Here is a 17,195-nt window from a genome sequence, read left to right as displayed (position 1 = left end):
TAGAGAATGAGAGGCAGCATAGATTCATAGAAATGTATATTCAAGTTTAAAAAAAAGAAGATTATGTTCACCAAAGCTGCATTTATATGATCAGCAATAGTTAAAATATTTTGAAACATTACAATTTAAAACAATTGTTTTCTATTTAAATCCTGTTGCCATAAAAGTAAGTTTCATAGCTGAATTTTCAGCATCATTACTCCCGTCTTCAGTGTCACATGATCCTTCAGAAATCATTCTAATATGCTGATTTATTTAATAGTTTAATAGCTGTGCTGCTTTAATGAATTGTGTAAACACGATGCAGTGCCTTTTTCAGGATACTTTGATGAACATAATGTCTCATTTCATTCTCTCTCTTCACAGTGCAAGAATCACCAGAAGCAGCTGAGAAACACACAAGAAAACAAGGTGAATTAACCTTACACACTGCCTTACAGTGGGATCAGAAATTATTTCAGCATGTTTGATGTATATTGATCTTAGTACACAACATAACTGCTTTCAGTGCTATGAATTTAAATACCATTTGTCTGCTCTAGTTGATTTTGATGAAAATCATGCTAATGTGAAAAACCTTTTGTGTTTAATGTTTGTATGTTGTTTTGTTCACACCTTTTCCTGTTTATTTATTTTTTGCATAACAGATGATTTCTGGCTGCAAGAATTCTTGACAACTCACAAAATGAACATGAAGGAGAAAGTAGAACAAATTTTTGAGGGTAAAAACGAAAATGAAGCAGATCTCAGGGATGTTTTCACAGAACTCTTCATTACGGAGGGGGATCTTAGAGAAGTAAATCAAGAACATGAGATTCTGCAGATTGATAAAGCCATTAAACCCAATAAATCACAGAACAGGCCAATTAAATGCAATGAGGTATTTAGTCTGAACAAAAATAAGAAGAAAAAGATTGTGCTGACCAAAGGCATTGCTGGCGTTGGAAAAACTGTCTCAGTGCACAAGTTCATTCTGGACTGGGCAGAAGGAGAAGCCAATCAGGATATAGACTGTGTTTTCTTTCTTCCATTCCGAAAGATGAACTGCATTAAAGACAGAGAGTTCAGTCTGCATGAGTTTCTACAGAGATTTAATCCAGAACTGAAGAACCTGGAAACAGCAAATATATGTAAGATATTTAGTTGTAAGCTTGCGTTTATCTTTGATGGACTGGATGAGAGTCGACTGACTTTGGATTTTGACAGTGGAATGGTGACGAGTGTTGAGGAGCGATCATCTATAGATGAACTATTTACAAGTCTGGTGAATGGGTCTCTGCTTCCATCCGCTCATGTCTGGGTGACATCACGACCAGCAGCAGCCAATCAGATCCCTCCTGAGTATGTAGGGTTGTTCACAGAGGTGCGAGGATTCACTGACCAGCAGAAGGAGGAGTATTTCAGAAAGAGAATCAAAGATGAGACTCAGGCCTCCAGAATGATCTTACACATTAAGAAATCTCGTAGTCTCTACATCATGTGTTACATTCCCGTGTTCTGTTGGATCACAGCCACTGTTCTTCAGGACATTCCCATTGAGAACGATGCAGAAAACATCAACACGACACTCACTGAAATGTACATCCACTTCCTGCTGATACAGATGAACATGAAGAGCCAGAAGCATGACAGAAAAACAGAAAGAGAACGTACCAAGCTCTTAGATTCCAATAAAACAATGATTTTGAAGTTAGCTAAGCTGGCGTTTGAACAACTGAAGAAGGAAAACATAGTGTTCAATGAGGAAGATCTGACAGCATGTGGTATTGATGTGAGTGAAGACTTTGAGTCCACAGGAATGCTGACTGAGATCTTTCAGCAAGAAGCTGGACTTTATGAGATGAAGGTCTTCTGCTTCGTTCATCTGAGTGTTCAAGAGTTCCTCGCTGCAGTGCACGTGTTCCTCTGCTACCTGGACAAGAACATGGACGAGCTGCAGTTTTTCAGTGATGAAACACAAAACGAGGTCAGACCTGACAACATCGACAAGCCAGACAAAAATAACCGTCGGTTTCGTTTTCAGTTTGCAAGACTCTTCAAAACCAACAAGAAAAAGAGTGTGTCTGTCTTCAAAATGCCAGACAAAAATATTGCTTTAGATGATTTACTAAAGAAGGCTGTTGAGAAAGCAATGCAAAGTCAGAAAGGACATTTAGACCTAATTGTACGGTTTCTGCTGGGCATTTCACTGGAATCGAATCAGAAACTGCTCAGCGGCCTGTTCACACACACTGAAGACAGCAAAGACAGCGTCACAGAAATAACCAAACACATTAAAGAACAATTACAAAACCAGGACAAAACCATCTCACCTGAAACTTCAGTCAACCTGTTCTACTGCTTACTGGAGCTCAATGACAATTCATTATATACAGAAATACAAAGATACTTCACATCATATCCAGAAGAATATCTCTCTTCTTCCATGTGCTCACTGATGGCTTACGTACAGCTGATGTCAGAGGAGGTACTGGATGAGCTCAACCTGGGGAGGTACAAGACATCATGGGGAGGCCACTATAATCTCCTGCCAGCTGTGAGATGCTGCAGAAAAGCAAAGTAAGAAACTTGCTGTTTAATCAAAGTTTTTTAATTCTGATAATCAAGTTTTAGCGTACGATGCAGAGTGAAGTATCATGTTTTAACTGATTTTAGAGAGTAAAATCTGTATTTATTAAAATGGATTTACTAAACAGTGATTTTATAGACATCAGTTTGAACGTTATTTTCACTTGACTGTCACATCAGTTCCAGCATATATGACATTTATATTTTTCCAGAAAGCTTGAATGTTCACAAAGAACATGACATAACCTATCACTGTTACTACAAACACTGTTCCTACAAGATGAACACACAATACATGCCATGGGCAAATGTCCTGTTTTTACAGACTCTCCTACAGTTTTCTCGATGTCTCCTGCTGTGAAACTGTGGCTTTGGCTCTGCAGACACCAAACTCTCTAATAGAGCTGGACATGAGTAACAATAACCCGAAGGATTCAGGAGTGAAAATTCTCTCTGATGGACTGAAGAGCCCAAACTGTCAGCTGAAGATACTGAGGTTTGAGATTCATTCATATACAGCACCCACCTAAGTATTTCATCCACTACAAACAGAGTATGACATTATAAAATGCTTAACATGCCTTAATGCTCAAAGACAGTGATTTTAATATATCAAACTCAGAACACACTGCATTGATGATGCTTAATATATACAGGCAAGCAGATGAACCCAGAATTTGAATACTATGCGCTTAATTGCATGTTAATTGTTTTTCTTTACATATTTACATTAAACTTTGCACATTGCGTTCATATTCTGGGTTCATCTATTTGCCTGTTCATTGTATATTTATTAATAAAGTGTATCACTGTATGAAAGATGATGATGATGATGAAGTCAAGGAAGCATGTATTGCAATAGGGATGTTTTCTCCCCATTATGCCCATGCATGACAGATGGCGTCAAATCTTGCTGTACGTTTCTAAGATAAACAAAGTGCCATTTCTCTGTTATTAGTTAATCTGACCGTATTATATCATACACCAAATTGTGCAAATCAAATAGTGTGTGTGTGTGTGTATATATATATATTAGAGGTGGGCATAGATTAATTTTTTTAATCTAGATGAATCTAGATTAATTTTGAAATTAATCTAGATTAATCTAGATTAAAATGGCTCATTTGAATTCTGTCGAAGGCATTCAGAATATGTGTGCTACCCAAATAATGACTATAAAAGTAAGTCTTTGAGAACGGGTTTCTCAAGCCAGGTGGCGCATTAGACCAGGGGCTCATCTCCTGTTTCCAAAATGCATCACAAACTGCTTGAGAAAGCTGTTCTACTCACAGACTGTAAAAGGTTACTACTGTACTGTTACCGTCCGTAGGCAACATTAGGTAGGCCTATGTTATTATCAACTACTATAGGCTATCAATTAGGGATGGGCGATATGGCCTAAAATCCATATTGTGATATACATTGCAGCCTCTTGCGATAACGATATTATAATAAAACCATTTCAGAACAGGTTACACAGACCCTGCTAAACAACTGCTAAATGTTTTTGTTTTTTTGAAAGGGTGTATGTAGTTTTGAGAACATATATTGTGCAAAACTGTAAATATACAACATAATTTTGCAGATAAATACAATTTAAAGTCCCTGTAAAGGCAATTCTAAAAAAAAAATCTAAACACATTATAAATGTTAGAAATGTATTGCTAAATCATATTACAAAGACTGTGAACTGTGAAGTATTGAATTGTGGAGTTAGACCGTTAAACAGTTTTTCACAGTTACTGTGTTCCGGATTTTTTGGGCGGGGCTAAAAGGGGGGCTCGATGACGCACTGGAGCCCCTGAGCTCCTGGACACGCCCCTACTTGATGACGCACTGGAGCCCCTGAGCTCCTGGACACGCCCCAACTTGATGACGCACTGGAGCCCATTCACATCAGTTTGCAACTCAATCGCGAGTTACTGGCAGTATAGCCTACTATTAGTTACTACATCCTACAGTTTGCTAGCTAGCTATGCCTTCGTCGCGGAAATGCGTATTACCTGGATGCGATCACGTACAAAACAGATCGGTGTCCTTATTTAAATTTCCGAAAAACTTTCATAATAACAAGAGGTGGATTAATTTTGTGAAGAGCCACCTTGATGGAGAGCTGAGGATCACCGCCAAAACCCGCCTCTGTAGTGATCATTTTACATGGGATAGTTTTATAAACTTTCGTCGGAGACAACTGGGATTCATTCACTGATAATCCGCTATTACTGGTGAATGTGTCCGAACCGAACCGACTATCGCCCGCCTCGGCCTTCATCCTCCCGTCGCGCCGACAACTGGTGCCATCGTCGGCAGTGCGTGCCCACCAAGAGTGTAAGTTGCCTTGTGTGCTTATGTTATAATTATAGTAGGTAGTCCAGGCTCGAACATGTATGGCTTTGTAAAACAAATTAAGATGCTACGAGCATCCATTCCGGCTGTAGTTGTGACAGTTGAGTGTGGCGACTGCAGCGAGCTTTCCCGCGAGTGGGCGTGGTTTCAGCGCAGCCAGCGGACACGCCCCCAGCGTTTGAGAGCAGAGACTACTGCTCATTTTTTCAAGATTTTGATCGCTTATTTTATGTACTTGCCGGCTTTTTTTATCATTCAAATTTGGCTGGGTGGCTAATAACACATTTTTCTGTGGTGTGACAAACTCAGAACACATACTTAATTTTGACTTTACAGGGACTTTAAGTACACTAGCTGCAGAGACTTAAGTAGGTCTAATGTTTATTATGGCTTGGAGCTTATGAAACCCCAAATTTAAAATTAGAATATTGTCTAACCGATGTCTTTTCAGTTAAAAAGAAACACAACAACGATTCTTAAAATCGGGCGCTTTTAATAAAAAGAGATTATGTGCTACACCACTCACTAAGATATATTGGGAATAATACGCGCGCGCTGGTATTCAGTGATATGTTTCGTTTTGAATTTGAGGTGGTAGAACGGATTAGTCGTGTGTTAACTTACCGAACTGTTACCCCACACAGTCTACGTCGGACGGCTTAAATCCGAACCAAGTCCAAATAATGGATGTTCCACCGATCTTTTACACCAGCTTTCACTTTCAGCCGTGTTTACTTAAGATGACGACGAATATGATGCGTTCCAGCCGGGTGTTCCTCGCGGCCGCGGGTAGATTGCGTCATCATAGCTTGTGTAGCTTGAGCCAGCTCCCAACCCAATTTGGAGAATAGATTAACGGCGATATTTTTTTTATCGCGCGATAAGAGTCTCGCGTTAACGCAGCGCGTTAACGCCGATAACGGCCCACCACTAATATATATATATTCTGTATATACTGTATGTATATATATATATATATATATATATATATATATATATATATATATATATATTCTGTATATATATATATATATATATATATATATATATATGTATATGTATATATACACTGTTTGAAATTAACTTTTTCACTCACCGGCTAATTTGGCTACAATTTTTTTTTAAGTTACCGGCCATTCAGAACTTCTTCTAGCCAAAAAGAAATAAGCCAGATGAATTAGGATGAGGGTTGTAACGATATTCAAACCAAAAAAACAAAACAAAAAAAAACCCGATGACTATACAGGCGGCTCAGTTTAAAGTGCATATTTTAATGTATCACAGTCAGCATGTGTTCAGTTTTCTATTGACTTAAACATTCTGAGGTTTGATATTTTCTCATAATGACTGTCGTCGGGGTCATTATGGGGGTCATAAACACTTGTTTTGAGCTGCATTTACACTGCAAGTCTTAATGCACAGTGCCCGGTTGCATAAAGCACCTTAAGTGTAATTTTCCCTCAAGTTCGCCCTTATTTTTCCCTTAAACCTAAGGGTGTTGCAGGAAAAAAACCTTAAGTGTTAATTAACCCCCTGAGGTCGGCAATCACGCCGGCGTGATCTGCTCGTTTTTTTTTTATATCAGTGCAAATTACTCTGTTGATTTTGATTTTACATACTTGTATTGTACATCATTCAAAACTGTTAAATGTCTTCTTTTATTTGTGTACACTCATAATAAAAACAAAATGTTGTGTTTTTCGTAAAACAAAGAAAATAAACATGATGCGCGTTCTGCCGTCTGTCTCAATGTGAAACTCATTCTGAAACGCGACAGAAAATGACCTGTAACTCAGCGAATGTTTGTCACACAGACTTGAAACGCATGTCTATACAACGCTTGGAATCTCTATTTTTAAAGTATGTAAATTATATAAAAAACAAATATTCTATTTTTAAGTAATCCATACGAAAGCAGCGGCATGTACAGTTTCTCAAACGCGTCCTCATTAACAATAATGTGACCACACCCACGCGCGCACGAGCGATTGACATGCAAATGATCCATGCGGAGAAACGCAGACCTGTAAACGCCCTCATCACCTCAAAACAAAGAAGCAGAGACTTCGTAACTTACTCTTCTCTGCTTTCATCGGGTTTGGACAACTGTAAGCTGTGCTGTGCTGTGCTGTTTACCTTGAATTTACCTCGGATTTACCTCAGAAGAACGCGATTTGAAGATGAGAAGATTTTTAAGGTAAGACATGTTAAACTGGTCGTGCCAGATTAAAATGTATGTTATGAAATGAGTTTGGAGTAAAAACATGAACTAAGCCTAATGTCATATATGTACATGTAGACAGAAACATGAAATGTGAAATGTGAACTAGAATGATAGGCAACCTTTCAGTGCTTGTATAGCCTACGTGTTCAACACGAGGATGTTTTTATATTCTAATAAAACACAGCATGGTAAAAGTAGGCTAATATATATATATGTGTGTGTGTGTATTCTGTACATTTTAAAAAGCTATTTTAACCTGAAAAATCTAAAATATATTCCCCAAATTGTGCAGCATTTCTCTTGATATCAGCATGTTCACAGCTGTTTTGTTGTTGTTGTTGTTTTTAGAGGAACAAGATGCCACTGATAAGTCCTGCTGACTTCAACATTCACATAAGTCTCCATACATGCTAAAGTGAAAAATCAAACACCATGGAAATGAAAGGTATGTAGCCTACTATGTTTCAGGAATGGCACAAAGGTGTGTGACAGTTCAAGTCTCTGTCTTTAGTTCAGTGTGTTAAATAATGTGGTTTTTTTTTGTCATTATGTTGTGTTGTAAATACATTAAAAACAATCAAAAAGCCATTCTTTTTTAAATCTCCTCATTCTTTGTGCAAGGTTGCTCAGAATGGCAGGGCCTGATAGCTCCTAATAGGGCCATTAGGGAGTGTCTTTTGTCTTTCTCAGGTGAGAAAAGCTTACATAATAATGAGATGTCCACGCCTCTTGCATAGAGCTTTCTCACACAAAACACGTCGTAAAATTTTTAAATCAATATATTGTCTTCTCTGAATGAGCAGTCATGATGATTTTCACATAGTTTTGAAGCAAATATTCTGGGCTACGTGATACAATTTTCAAAAGTCTTATGAAGAAATAATCAGTATGGGTTTCATGAGCTTATTTCAGTGACAATTTTTTTTTTTTTCACAAACCACGCAGAAATGTTATTATCTCAAAACTACAAACTTTTATATACATGCTGCTGATATATTATTGTAGCAGAGTTTGTGCTGAATACAGTGTAATCAGACTTTAGCCATGAAAATGTCACAAGTAACAGAAATAAGCACAAATGTCAGAGCATGTCAGAACACCTCCAGGCCCAGAAAACAGCTCAGACCTCAGAGGGTTAAGGGTTTCTTTAAGTGAAACGTCATAAACACTTAGAATTTCCCTTAAATACTGTTTTTTCACTTAAGTAATCCCTTAAAAAGTGTTAAGTGTTGCATACAACCCCTGAACGATAATTTCCCTAAGTATAACTTAAGGTTTGAAAATCGTAACCTGAAGAGTAACACGGACAAAAATAAGACGACATGGCTGAATTTATGGAATCAGCTGAAGATCAATATGTGCCAAGAAGAATTTTTAGGGATAGGGAGAACCCTTTGGACCATCTTAGCGATGAAAAATTGTTGCAAAAATACCGATTTGATCGACGCGCAATATTTGACATCACTAACAAACTAGACGGCGACCTTGACCATGTCACACCGCAACACTCTTTGGGCCCTATCTTGCACCCAGCGCAATTGACTTTGTACACCGACGCATGTATCATTCCTATTTTAAATAGGACTCTAAATACACTTGCGCTCCCGGGGGCGGTTCAGCGCAAAGAGGCGGCGTGTTCCAGCGCAAACGTTCCCTCATGCTATTTTACAGGTTTAGAAAACAATTACGCCACTAACCGAAAAAAACTAGTCTAAAGTCAGTGGCGCGTTGCGCATGTTATTCATATGCTATTTTAAGGGCGCATGCTTGGCCATAATCAATGTAGCGTGTGCACAACACGCATACACTTTGATTCTCTCATCTACACAGAAGCAGCAGTTTTTATTTTTGCAAATCATACATTATTACGATAGATAGATAGATATATAGATAGATTATTATAAAAGCATACATCTAGCTTACACATTTACCCAAATTGCCATACGCCTGTTTAACCGAAGTTATTTTGGGTGTGTTTCTCCATCCCCGATGTCACTTCTCTGTGTTCTACGGCCCTGACGAGAACGTCGGTCTCCTCGGCTGTGAACCGCTGCCGGCGCGCGCCTGGCAAATCCGCCGTTATAATAGGAATCCGCTTTAGAACAAGCGCGCCTGCTCTTAAAGGGAATGTGAGATGTCGCTCTGATTGGTTTATTTCACGTTACGCCCAAACCACACCTATGAATAATGAAGCTACTTCAGACCAACCCCTTTTAGATTTGCGCCGGGCGCAAGAGTCATTTATCCCACCGGGAAAATAGCAACAGCGCCCATGACCCGCCCACAAAGTTACTTGCGCTTTGCGCTTAACACTTGCGTTTCAGATCGTTAAAATAGGCCCTTTACCTGCATTACAACTAGCCTGGATTTCCCAATGCTGCCTTGAGCGCAGCGTGATTTTATTCACGCTGCTAGGCAGCCTGGATACCATGGACAAGATTTTCCCCTCAAATAGGGAACCAATCACAGAACGGGAAGAGAGCAGCAAGACGATGACGACATAACCGCGCGATCTGCTTGCAGTCGTCGAGATGGATGCTGAGGAGTTGAAGAAAAGAATAGCTAGTGGAGATTGTAAAGTTGTCGACAATACGTCATCAAAAATTCCAAATGTGGAACTTCATCCCTGAGGAAGCACGCAGAAACTGTGGTAACAAAGCAGTTCTATCGAACGGTATTTTGCAAATTTAATACTGTTAAGTATGTGTGGTGTGCAGGGCGTGTTTGAACCCAAAATTGTCAGATGTAGGCTAGACGAAATTGCGTGGCATATAGTGTTGTAGCCGCGTCTGTTCGATTGGTACAATGTTATAAGGCTACTCAGTTTTGTGGTAACGTTAGCCATGTTCTTCATGTATCGGCCTTTTGACAGCTTCGGCTGAAGTTGTCCTTGTGTTAATTGTCGTGTAATAACTTCTGTATGACCTGGCAATAAACATTTTTGTAAGTGTGTCTATAATGTGATAGTCTAAACTGATTTTATTTCGGGTGCGGGTCGGGTGTCGGTAATATTTTAAGCGGGTCGGGTGCAGATTTTAATTAGTGCTGCTGTCGGAAAACGGGTCGGGTGCGGTTTTAAGCACTGCGGGTGTGGATTTACAAAATCGGACCCGTGCAGGTCTCTGGTGTACACATAAATCTCTGACCCATCGTCGTCTTCTTCGAATATCTGTCGCTTTACATCCGTCATCTGGTATAATTGAAACGATTGGCTATGAGCTACATACAGGCGCATTTGATAGACATTTGTAGTGCCCAATAAACGGCTCTGGGCATTCGTAAACCACGCCTCAAATACGAGAAAATGAACATGTGGTTTCCAGACCACGTCTCAAAGAGAAAGAGGTCTGACGTTAGCCAGGCTACGTTACAACTGCTTATAACACTGCGTTTTTTTTGGAACTGGGAGTTTTCAGACAGTAGTGGGAGATGTTTTCCACGTGCATAAATCGTCTGTCAGCAGAGTGGTTCACCGGGTTGCAGGGGCTCTTTCCCGTCATTTAAACGCAACGGTCAAGTTCCCGCAGTTACATTGGGATTTAGTTTGCTTTTCAAAATTGTTTTTCTTTTACCATATTCGTCAAGAAGAATGCATTTCTCCTCCTCTGTCCAATTAGGCTTTATTTTTTTGTTTTCTTTATCCAATCTGATATTCTAGCCTACTTTATTTGATGAAACTGCGAAATAGCTAGTGTTAGTGTTTTGCGTATCCATGGCAACAATAGACTTTTATAACGTGAATCCAGGATCGCTGTCGTGAAACACTTAAATGTTTCCCTTACCTAAGAGAACCGTTTAAGAGATTATATGCAACACCCTTAAGTTATTCTCTTAGGTAAGGGGAAATCGCCCCTTAAGTATCATACTTAAGGGAAAAACTTAAGGTGCTTTATGCAACCGGGCACAGATCCTTGGCCCGACTGTTTACACTCACTTTAGACAGGACTGGTGTCCGATATCTGTGTTTACATTAAATCCCACCCAATATGATTTTCTGTGATCGTTTTACTTTCCACATGGTAGACCCTGGTTTTAAGTGGTCGTGCTATTAAAATTATTTATATAATTCATGTCGGTTGGTCATGACCATTTTCCATTATGGACAAGATAACAGCAGCCACACACTCTCTCACACACACACACTCTCTCTCGCTCTCTTTTAATAGTTTTTAATAGTAGTATTATTTTATATAGACATAAATTATTTATAATTAGATGAGAATAAAGTTAAAGTTAATTAAAATTTTAAGGAAACAAATATATTGATCTGAAATATTTTTAATTCATTCAGGTACAATTACCGAACCTATCTCAAGGTCTTTTGAATAAAGTCTGGCAGTCTTTCATTATCAACTGTTGTTGTGGACTATATACTGGAGAAGTATTTGTTCTCCATTTGAGTGAGATGTTTTTATGTGGCTAATTGAGCAAAGTGCTTCCATTATATTTTATTATTATTAGTATTAGTTCAAGAATAAAATAAAAATATCGGATTGATATCGGTATCGGCAAATAGCCAAAGCTTCGGTATCGTATCGGAAGTGAAAAAGTGGTATCGGGACATCCCTAATATATACATATATAGTGTATTATAATATTTTCATTTCTATCTATTAATATAATTTCATTAAATTATTACATTACACAGGAGAAACATATAGAATACGGACAAGTATAGTAGACTTTGTCTTTGTTTGCAGGCCTAAACGGTCAAATACACAGAATATGTCCAAATTTCCACCTTGGTGAATATTCAAGTAAACACAGTCAACGTAAACACTGACTGTACAACACATTGTTCTACACACATACATACTTGTTTTTGTGGTATAGAAGGACACTGATGCCCAAACAAGTTTGGTGGTGGTATATGGGGACACCCCTTTCCCAATGCCCTACAGCAGGGGTCGGCAATTAACTTTGGCCGCGGGCCAATTTTTCTTTTAGCCAGTAGATGGCGGGCCAGCTACACGGAGTAGCCCTATGGATACAAATTAAATAGCTACTCTTAATGAATAGCCTACTCTTAACGTCTACATTGCATATATCAATGAAATCATTTTAAACAGATCAAGAACTATTGTGTTAACATATTACAGCTATTTTAATAAAGGTGTGAATAACAATGCCTAATTTGCTTACAGTCCGACTTTTGAACTTTATTCCTTTTTTATTATTATTATTTATTCGGGACACACACATAGCCTACACACCTATGGTTTAAGGAGGTCTGCGCGGGACTGTTTTTTTTTTTCTTCTTTTCGTCCCGCTCCCACAAGGTTCAATTCAATTAAAATACACTCTGTGTTCACCCGCATTATTTCCCGACCTGACGGGTCCACAAAATTTAGATCTAGTTTCCAGAATCACACATTCAAATGTCTCTAACGGAAATTTGAGAGATTAAATAGCAGCCTATAACAATTATAAATGCTTTGTGTTCGTGTCAACATAAAATATTATTTTAACATTGTAGGCTACTGTCAGCAGAGAAAAAAAGTCACAGAAAAAAATAATGAAATATAAATAACATAAATTAAATAGGCCAAAGCCTATCACTCAAATTGTTAAGCAACATAAACGAAAACCATATTGCCCTACTGACAAATGAAGCATGCAACTATTTCAAACATCCTTGCAAAAAAATAATGTTGTTAATTATTTATTAACAATGGTTTCAGTACCAAACAGCTCCTCAGAGCTAGGAGCCTACAGGTGGTCAGAATGAAGTGCGGATACGCTGTCAAAAGATGTCGGGAGTGGGCTATTGTCAGTCAGACCAGACCGCCCGCTCGTCCAAAGTATAGGTACAGAGTTCCGACCGCTACCGTCTTTATATTTTAAAATTGAATCCCGCGCCGCATGATTCATGCGCGTTTTACACAGTATGCGGCGGTGAAATCGCCGCGCGGCTACGGCTTTTCTCAAGTAGCCTAGTGGAAGAGTTTTGTGCAGCATTTAGTGCAAATATTTTTTTATCAGGTAGGCTAATACATATTATTTATCAGTGTGTTATAGGCCTACCCGAGTAAATAATAAGTAACGAATGATACACGTGGCCTATTTGTAAACCGTTATTGTAAAATAAAAATAGGCTGAAAAAAAAAAAAAAAAAAAAAACGGACTTCCAAAATAATCCGGCGGGCCAGAAAATATTGCTGGCGGGCCAGTTTTGGCCCGCGGGCCGCCTATTGCCGACCCCTGCCCTACAGTGATGATAAAACTATCAAAAATTTTGTTTTAACCTGCAGATCTCAAATCTGACTTTCAAATGTTCTATACACACAACAGAACAGAAAATATGACCATATGATATTTTGGTGGTATACAAGGACATTCCCGCCCATCCTAAAATGTTCCCGCCTCTGACATAATTGTGATTTTTGGAGCCCGACCTTATTATGAGGACACTCTTTTTACAATACACTAAATATGTCATTTCAGTGGATTACAGGGACAAATGTGTTTTACTGGTACATGACCACACACACACACAAACCTGACAACACGGTGTATTACCAAGACTAAGGTGATTAAAGAGGACTGGATCTTAAACACAATACACAACTGCACAATCCAACATTACAGGGACCGGTGTGTTTAATGGTACATGAACACACACACACACACACAACCATGACAACACGGTGTATTACCAAGACTAAGGTGATTCAAGAGTACAGGATCTTACACAAATACACAATACACAAAATAACTTAACAACATTACAGGGACCAAATTGTTTAAAAAATACTTTAATTACAACTTAACAATGAGTTTTCCCAGATTGGAATCATTCAAAACGTTTCCAAAAAACAGACAAAACTGCCCGTTTTGAAACAGGAACATTTTAACGATGTTATAAAACAGGCATTGTAATGTATAAGTTTAACTTACTGAACATGCAATGGATGCTATCACACAGAGGTGGGACAAAGTCATTGTTATGCAAGTCACAAGTAAGTCTCAAGTCTTTGCCCTCGAGTCCTGAGTCAAGTCGAGTCAAAGATGAGGCAAGTCCCGAGTCGAGTCAAAAGTCAAAGCCAACAAGTCTCAAGTCGAGTCCAAAGTCCTACCATTTTAGTTTCGAGTCATTTCAAGTCCTCTTACCACAGAAATAAAATTTATACAAATCATGTATGTCTGTAAGATTTGTATTTATTTAAACCTCTTTTTATACAATGACTTTAATCAAATTCAGTAAAAAACAGAACATTTAATTTTCACAAAAAATGCTTATATTTCAACAGCATATTGCACTAGAACAATGCACAGCATGCAGCTTCAGTCCTGTATTGTATTGACCTCATATTGCAAAACAGTTTAACTTTCCAATAGACATGGGTCGTTTTAGCCTAAACCTTTTTAAACAGGTCCTCACTCCTCAAAATTATCACTTCTGAAAAACTGGACCAACCTGATAATATAATTGGAATGCCTCCATGACTGGTGTGTATGAGAGAGAGAGAGAGAGAGAGAGAGAGAGAGAGAGAGAGAGAGAGAGAGAGAGAGAGAGAGAGAGAGAGAGAGAGAGAGAGAGAGAGAGAGAGAGAGAGAGAGAGAGAGAGAGAGAGAGAGAGAGAGAGAGAGAGAGAGAGAGAGAGAGAGAGAGAGAGAGAGAGAGAGAGAGAGAGAAGACAGTTTAAAAGAGACAGGCGTCTATTGGGGACTCGGCTATTATTTGAAGTTTTACGGTAGGCTACATCCGATAAGGTGCTTAGCATTCGTTCCAAACTTACCTTTCTTTGTGCATCTTCAGGCAACTTCAAATTGCAACTCGTTTTTTGTCGACTACCTCGTAATTTTTATAGCCAAACGAAACTACCTTCGGTATCATTTTGCCAACTGGCGCGTTGTTGCTTGTTGCGCTTCATTGGTTGTCTTGCAATGTGCCTGCTTACGCCGTTTCACACATACTCCGTGTGCAGTGCGTATGCGGTGCGTGTTGCAGTGCGTGCAGTGCGTGCAGTGCTTATATAGCTTATATAGTGCTTTCACATATGCTGCGTTTGCAGTGCGTGATCCGCGGCTGTACCACAAATACATACTCACTATTTGTATTTCAAATCCAGAAGTTATTAGCAACTTTTATTTAAAAAAAGTTTTTTTGTCAGCATTGCGATTCTCTTTGTACACACGTATAGGCTACACTCTTTAATAGACGTATTCACGTTTAAACACAATTTAAACACCGTATTATTTAATGCATTACTCTTATATAATTATATTAAGTTGCTCAAGCAAGTGGTAAAATATTTAACCATGTAGGCCTAAATATTAAAATCTCATAGCCTACATTTTAAATTAAAACTTAAAATTGACAAAAACAGCAGACTCATACTCTTTCTTTTGCATAATTTAAATCTTTATACAATAAATCTCGCATGTCACAAAGAACTTGTTTTTCCACCTCCACGAATGAGACGAGTGTGCATTATGTTGCCTTGTTGAAATATGTATTTTCCCTTGATTTATCCCGGTCTTAACGTCTCAGCAAATTGCGATTCTCTTTGTACACATACACTCTTTAATAGACGTATGCACGTTTAAACACAATTTAAACAACGTAGGCCTATTATTCAATGCATTACTTCTACTTATATTAAGTTCCTAAAGCAAGTGGTCAAATATTTAACCATGTAGGCTACTTGTATAAAAAACAGCCGACTCTCATGACTTTTTTTTATATATTTAAATTAATACAATAAATCTCGCATGTCACAAGGAACATGTTTTTCCACCTCCACGAATGAGACGAGTGTCGTTCATTATGTCGCCTTGTTGAGGTAAATTGTAGTTTTCCTTGCCCTGGTCTTAAAGTGAAAATAGTATTTAATTAAATACATTTAATTAAATACATTTATGGTGAGATTACTACATTTTATTTAATTAATCGTATTTGTGGTGAAATTACTACATTTTTAGGTCAATCTGTGTTCATTTTGACCACGAACCATGTGCTGTCACTTTAATTCAGCACGTGCAGCACAGCAGAAATAGACTCTGTGCGGAAACGATCGCGGCACTGCTGTATACGCACCGCTCCTGGAACGGATCGACGGACTGCAACCGCGTGCAGTGTGAAAGCTCTAACCTGTTAACATGGGTACGGAAAAAATACGCACCGCGAACGGGCGTTAGATGCTGTCGAATCAAAACAACGTGGGACTACAGTGATTGGATGTCGTGCAGGCAGCGCGCGCTCTCTGCATGCATACAGGTGGTGCACATTTTTTTTCACAGATGCAGATAAACTGAGAGCGGCGCGGCCGTGTGGACATTTTTTTCCCCAGTTTTCATGGGAAGTAGCAAGTCTTCTCGAGTCAAAAGGCGCAAGTCCAAGTGAAGTCACGAGTCATTGATGTTAAAGTCCAAGTCGAGTTGCAAGTCTTTGTACATTTTGTCGAGTCGAGTCTGAAGTCATCAAATTCATGACTCGAGTCCAAGTCACATGACTCGAGTCCACACCTCTGCACATGATAAACTTTTATGAGGGACTCTAACCAAAAGAAATAACAATTCTGTCAGCATTTCCTCACCCTCATGTTGTTTCAAACATGTATGACTTTCTATCTTCAGTGGAACACAAAGGAGATGTTTAGCAGAATGTTAGGGCCAACCTCAGCTTCAGCGGGAATAGAGTTACAGTACACTCGTGTCTATCTCTATTCTCTCAGAAGGTGTTTATACAGTACACTCGTGTCTATCTCTATTCGCTCAGAAGGTGTTGATACAGTACACTCGTGTCTATCTCTATTCTCTCAGAAGGTGTTAATACAGTACACTCGTGTCTATCTCTATTCGCTCAGAAGGTGTTTATACAGTACACTCGTGTCTCTCTCTATTCGCTCAGAAGGTGTTTATACAGTACACTCGTGTCTATCTCTATTCGCTAAGGTGTTTATACAGTACACTCGTGTCTATCTCTATTCTCTCAGAAGGTGTTAATACAGTACACTCGTGTCTCTCTCTATTCGCTCAGAAGGTGTTTATACAGTACACTCGTGTCTATCTCTATTCGCTCATAAGGTGTTAATACAGTACACTCGTGTCTATC

At 38.7% G+C, this 17,195-nt stretch overlaps 1 protein-coding gene across 1 annotated transcript in view; it reads left to right on the top strand.

Annotated features, from left to right (window-relative positions):
* The window catches only part of LOC308690131 (NACHT, LRR and PYD domains-containing protein 12-like), a 263,008-nt gene that overhangs the window by 13,041 nt on the left and 232,772 nt on the right, over positions 1-17,195 (top strand). The window contains exons 3-5 of the mRNA XM_081364419.1: positions 367-411; positions 648-2,559; positions 2,894-3,064. Of these exons, the coding sequence (XP_081220545.1) occupies positions 367-411; positions 648-2,559; positions 2,894-3,064 (2,128 nt within the window). The remainder of the gene's footprint in view (positions 1-366; positions 412-647; positions 2,560-2,893; positions 3,065-17,195) is intronic.

The sequence above is a fragment of the Scardinius erythrophthalmus genome (assembly GCF_964197995.2).
Source record: "Scardinius erythrophthalmus genome assembly, chromosome: 4".
NCBI classification, from domain to species: domain Eukaryota; kingdom Metazoa; phylum Chordata; class Actinopteri; order Cypriniformes; family Leuciscidae; genus Scardinius; species Scardinius erythrophthalmus.
This window is presented reverse-complemented; position numbering and strand designations above follow the sequence as displayed.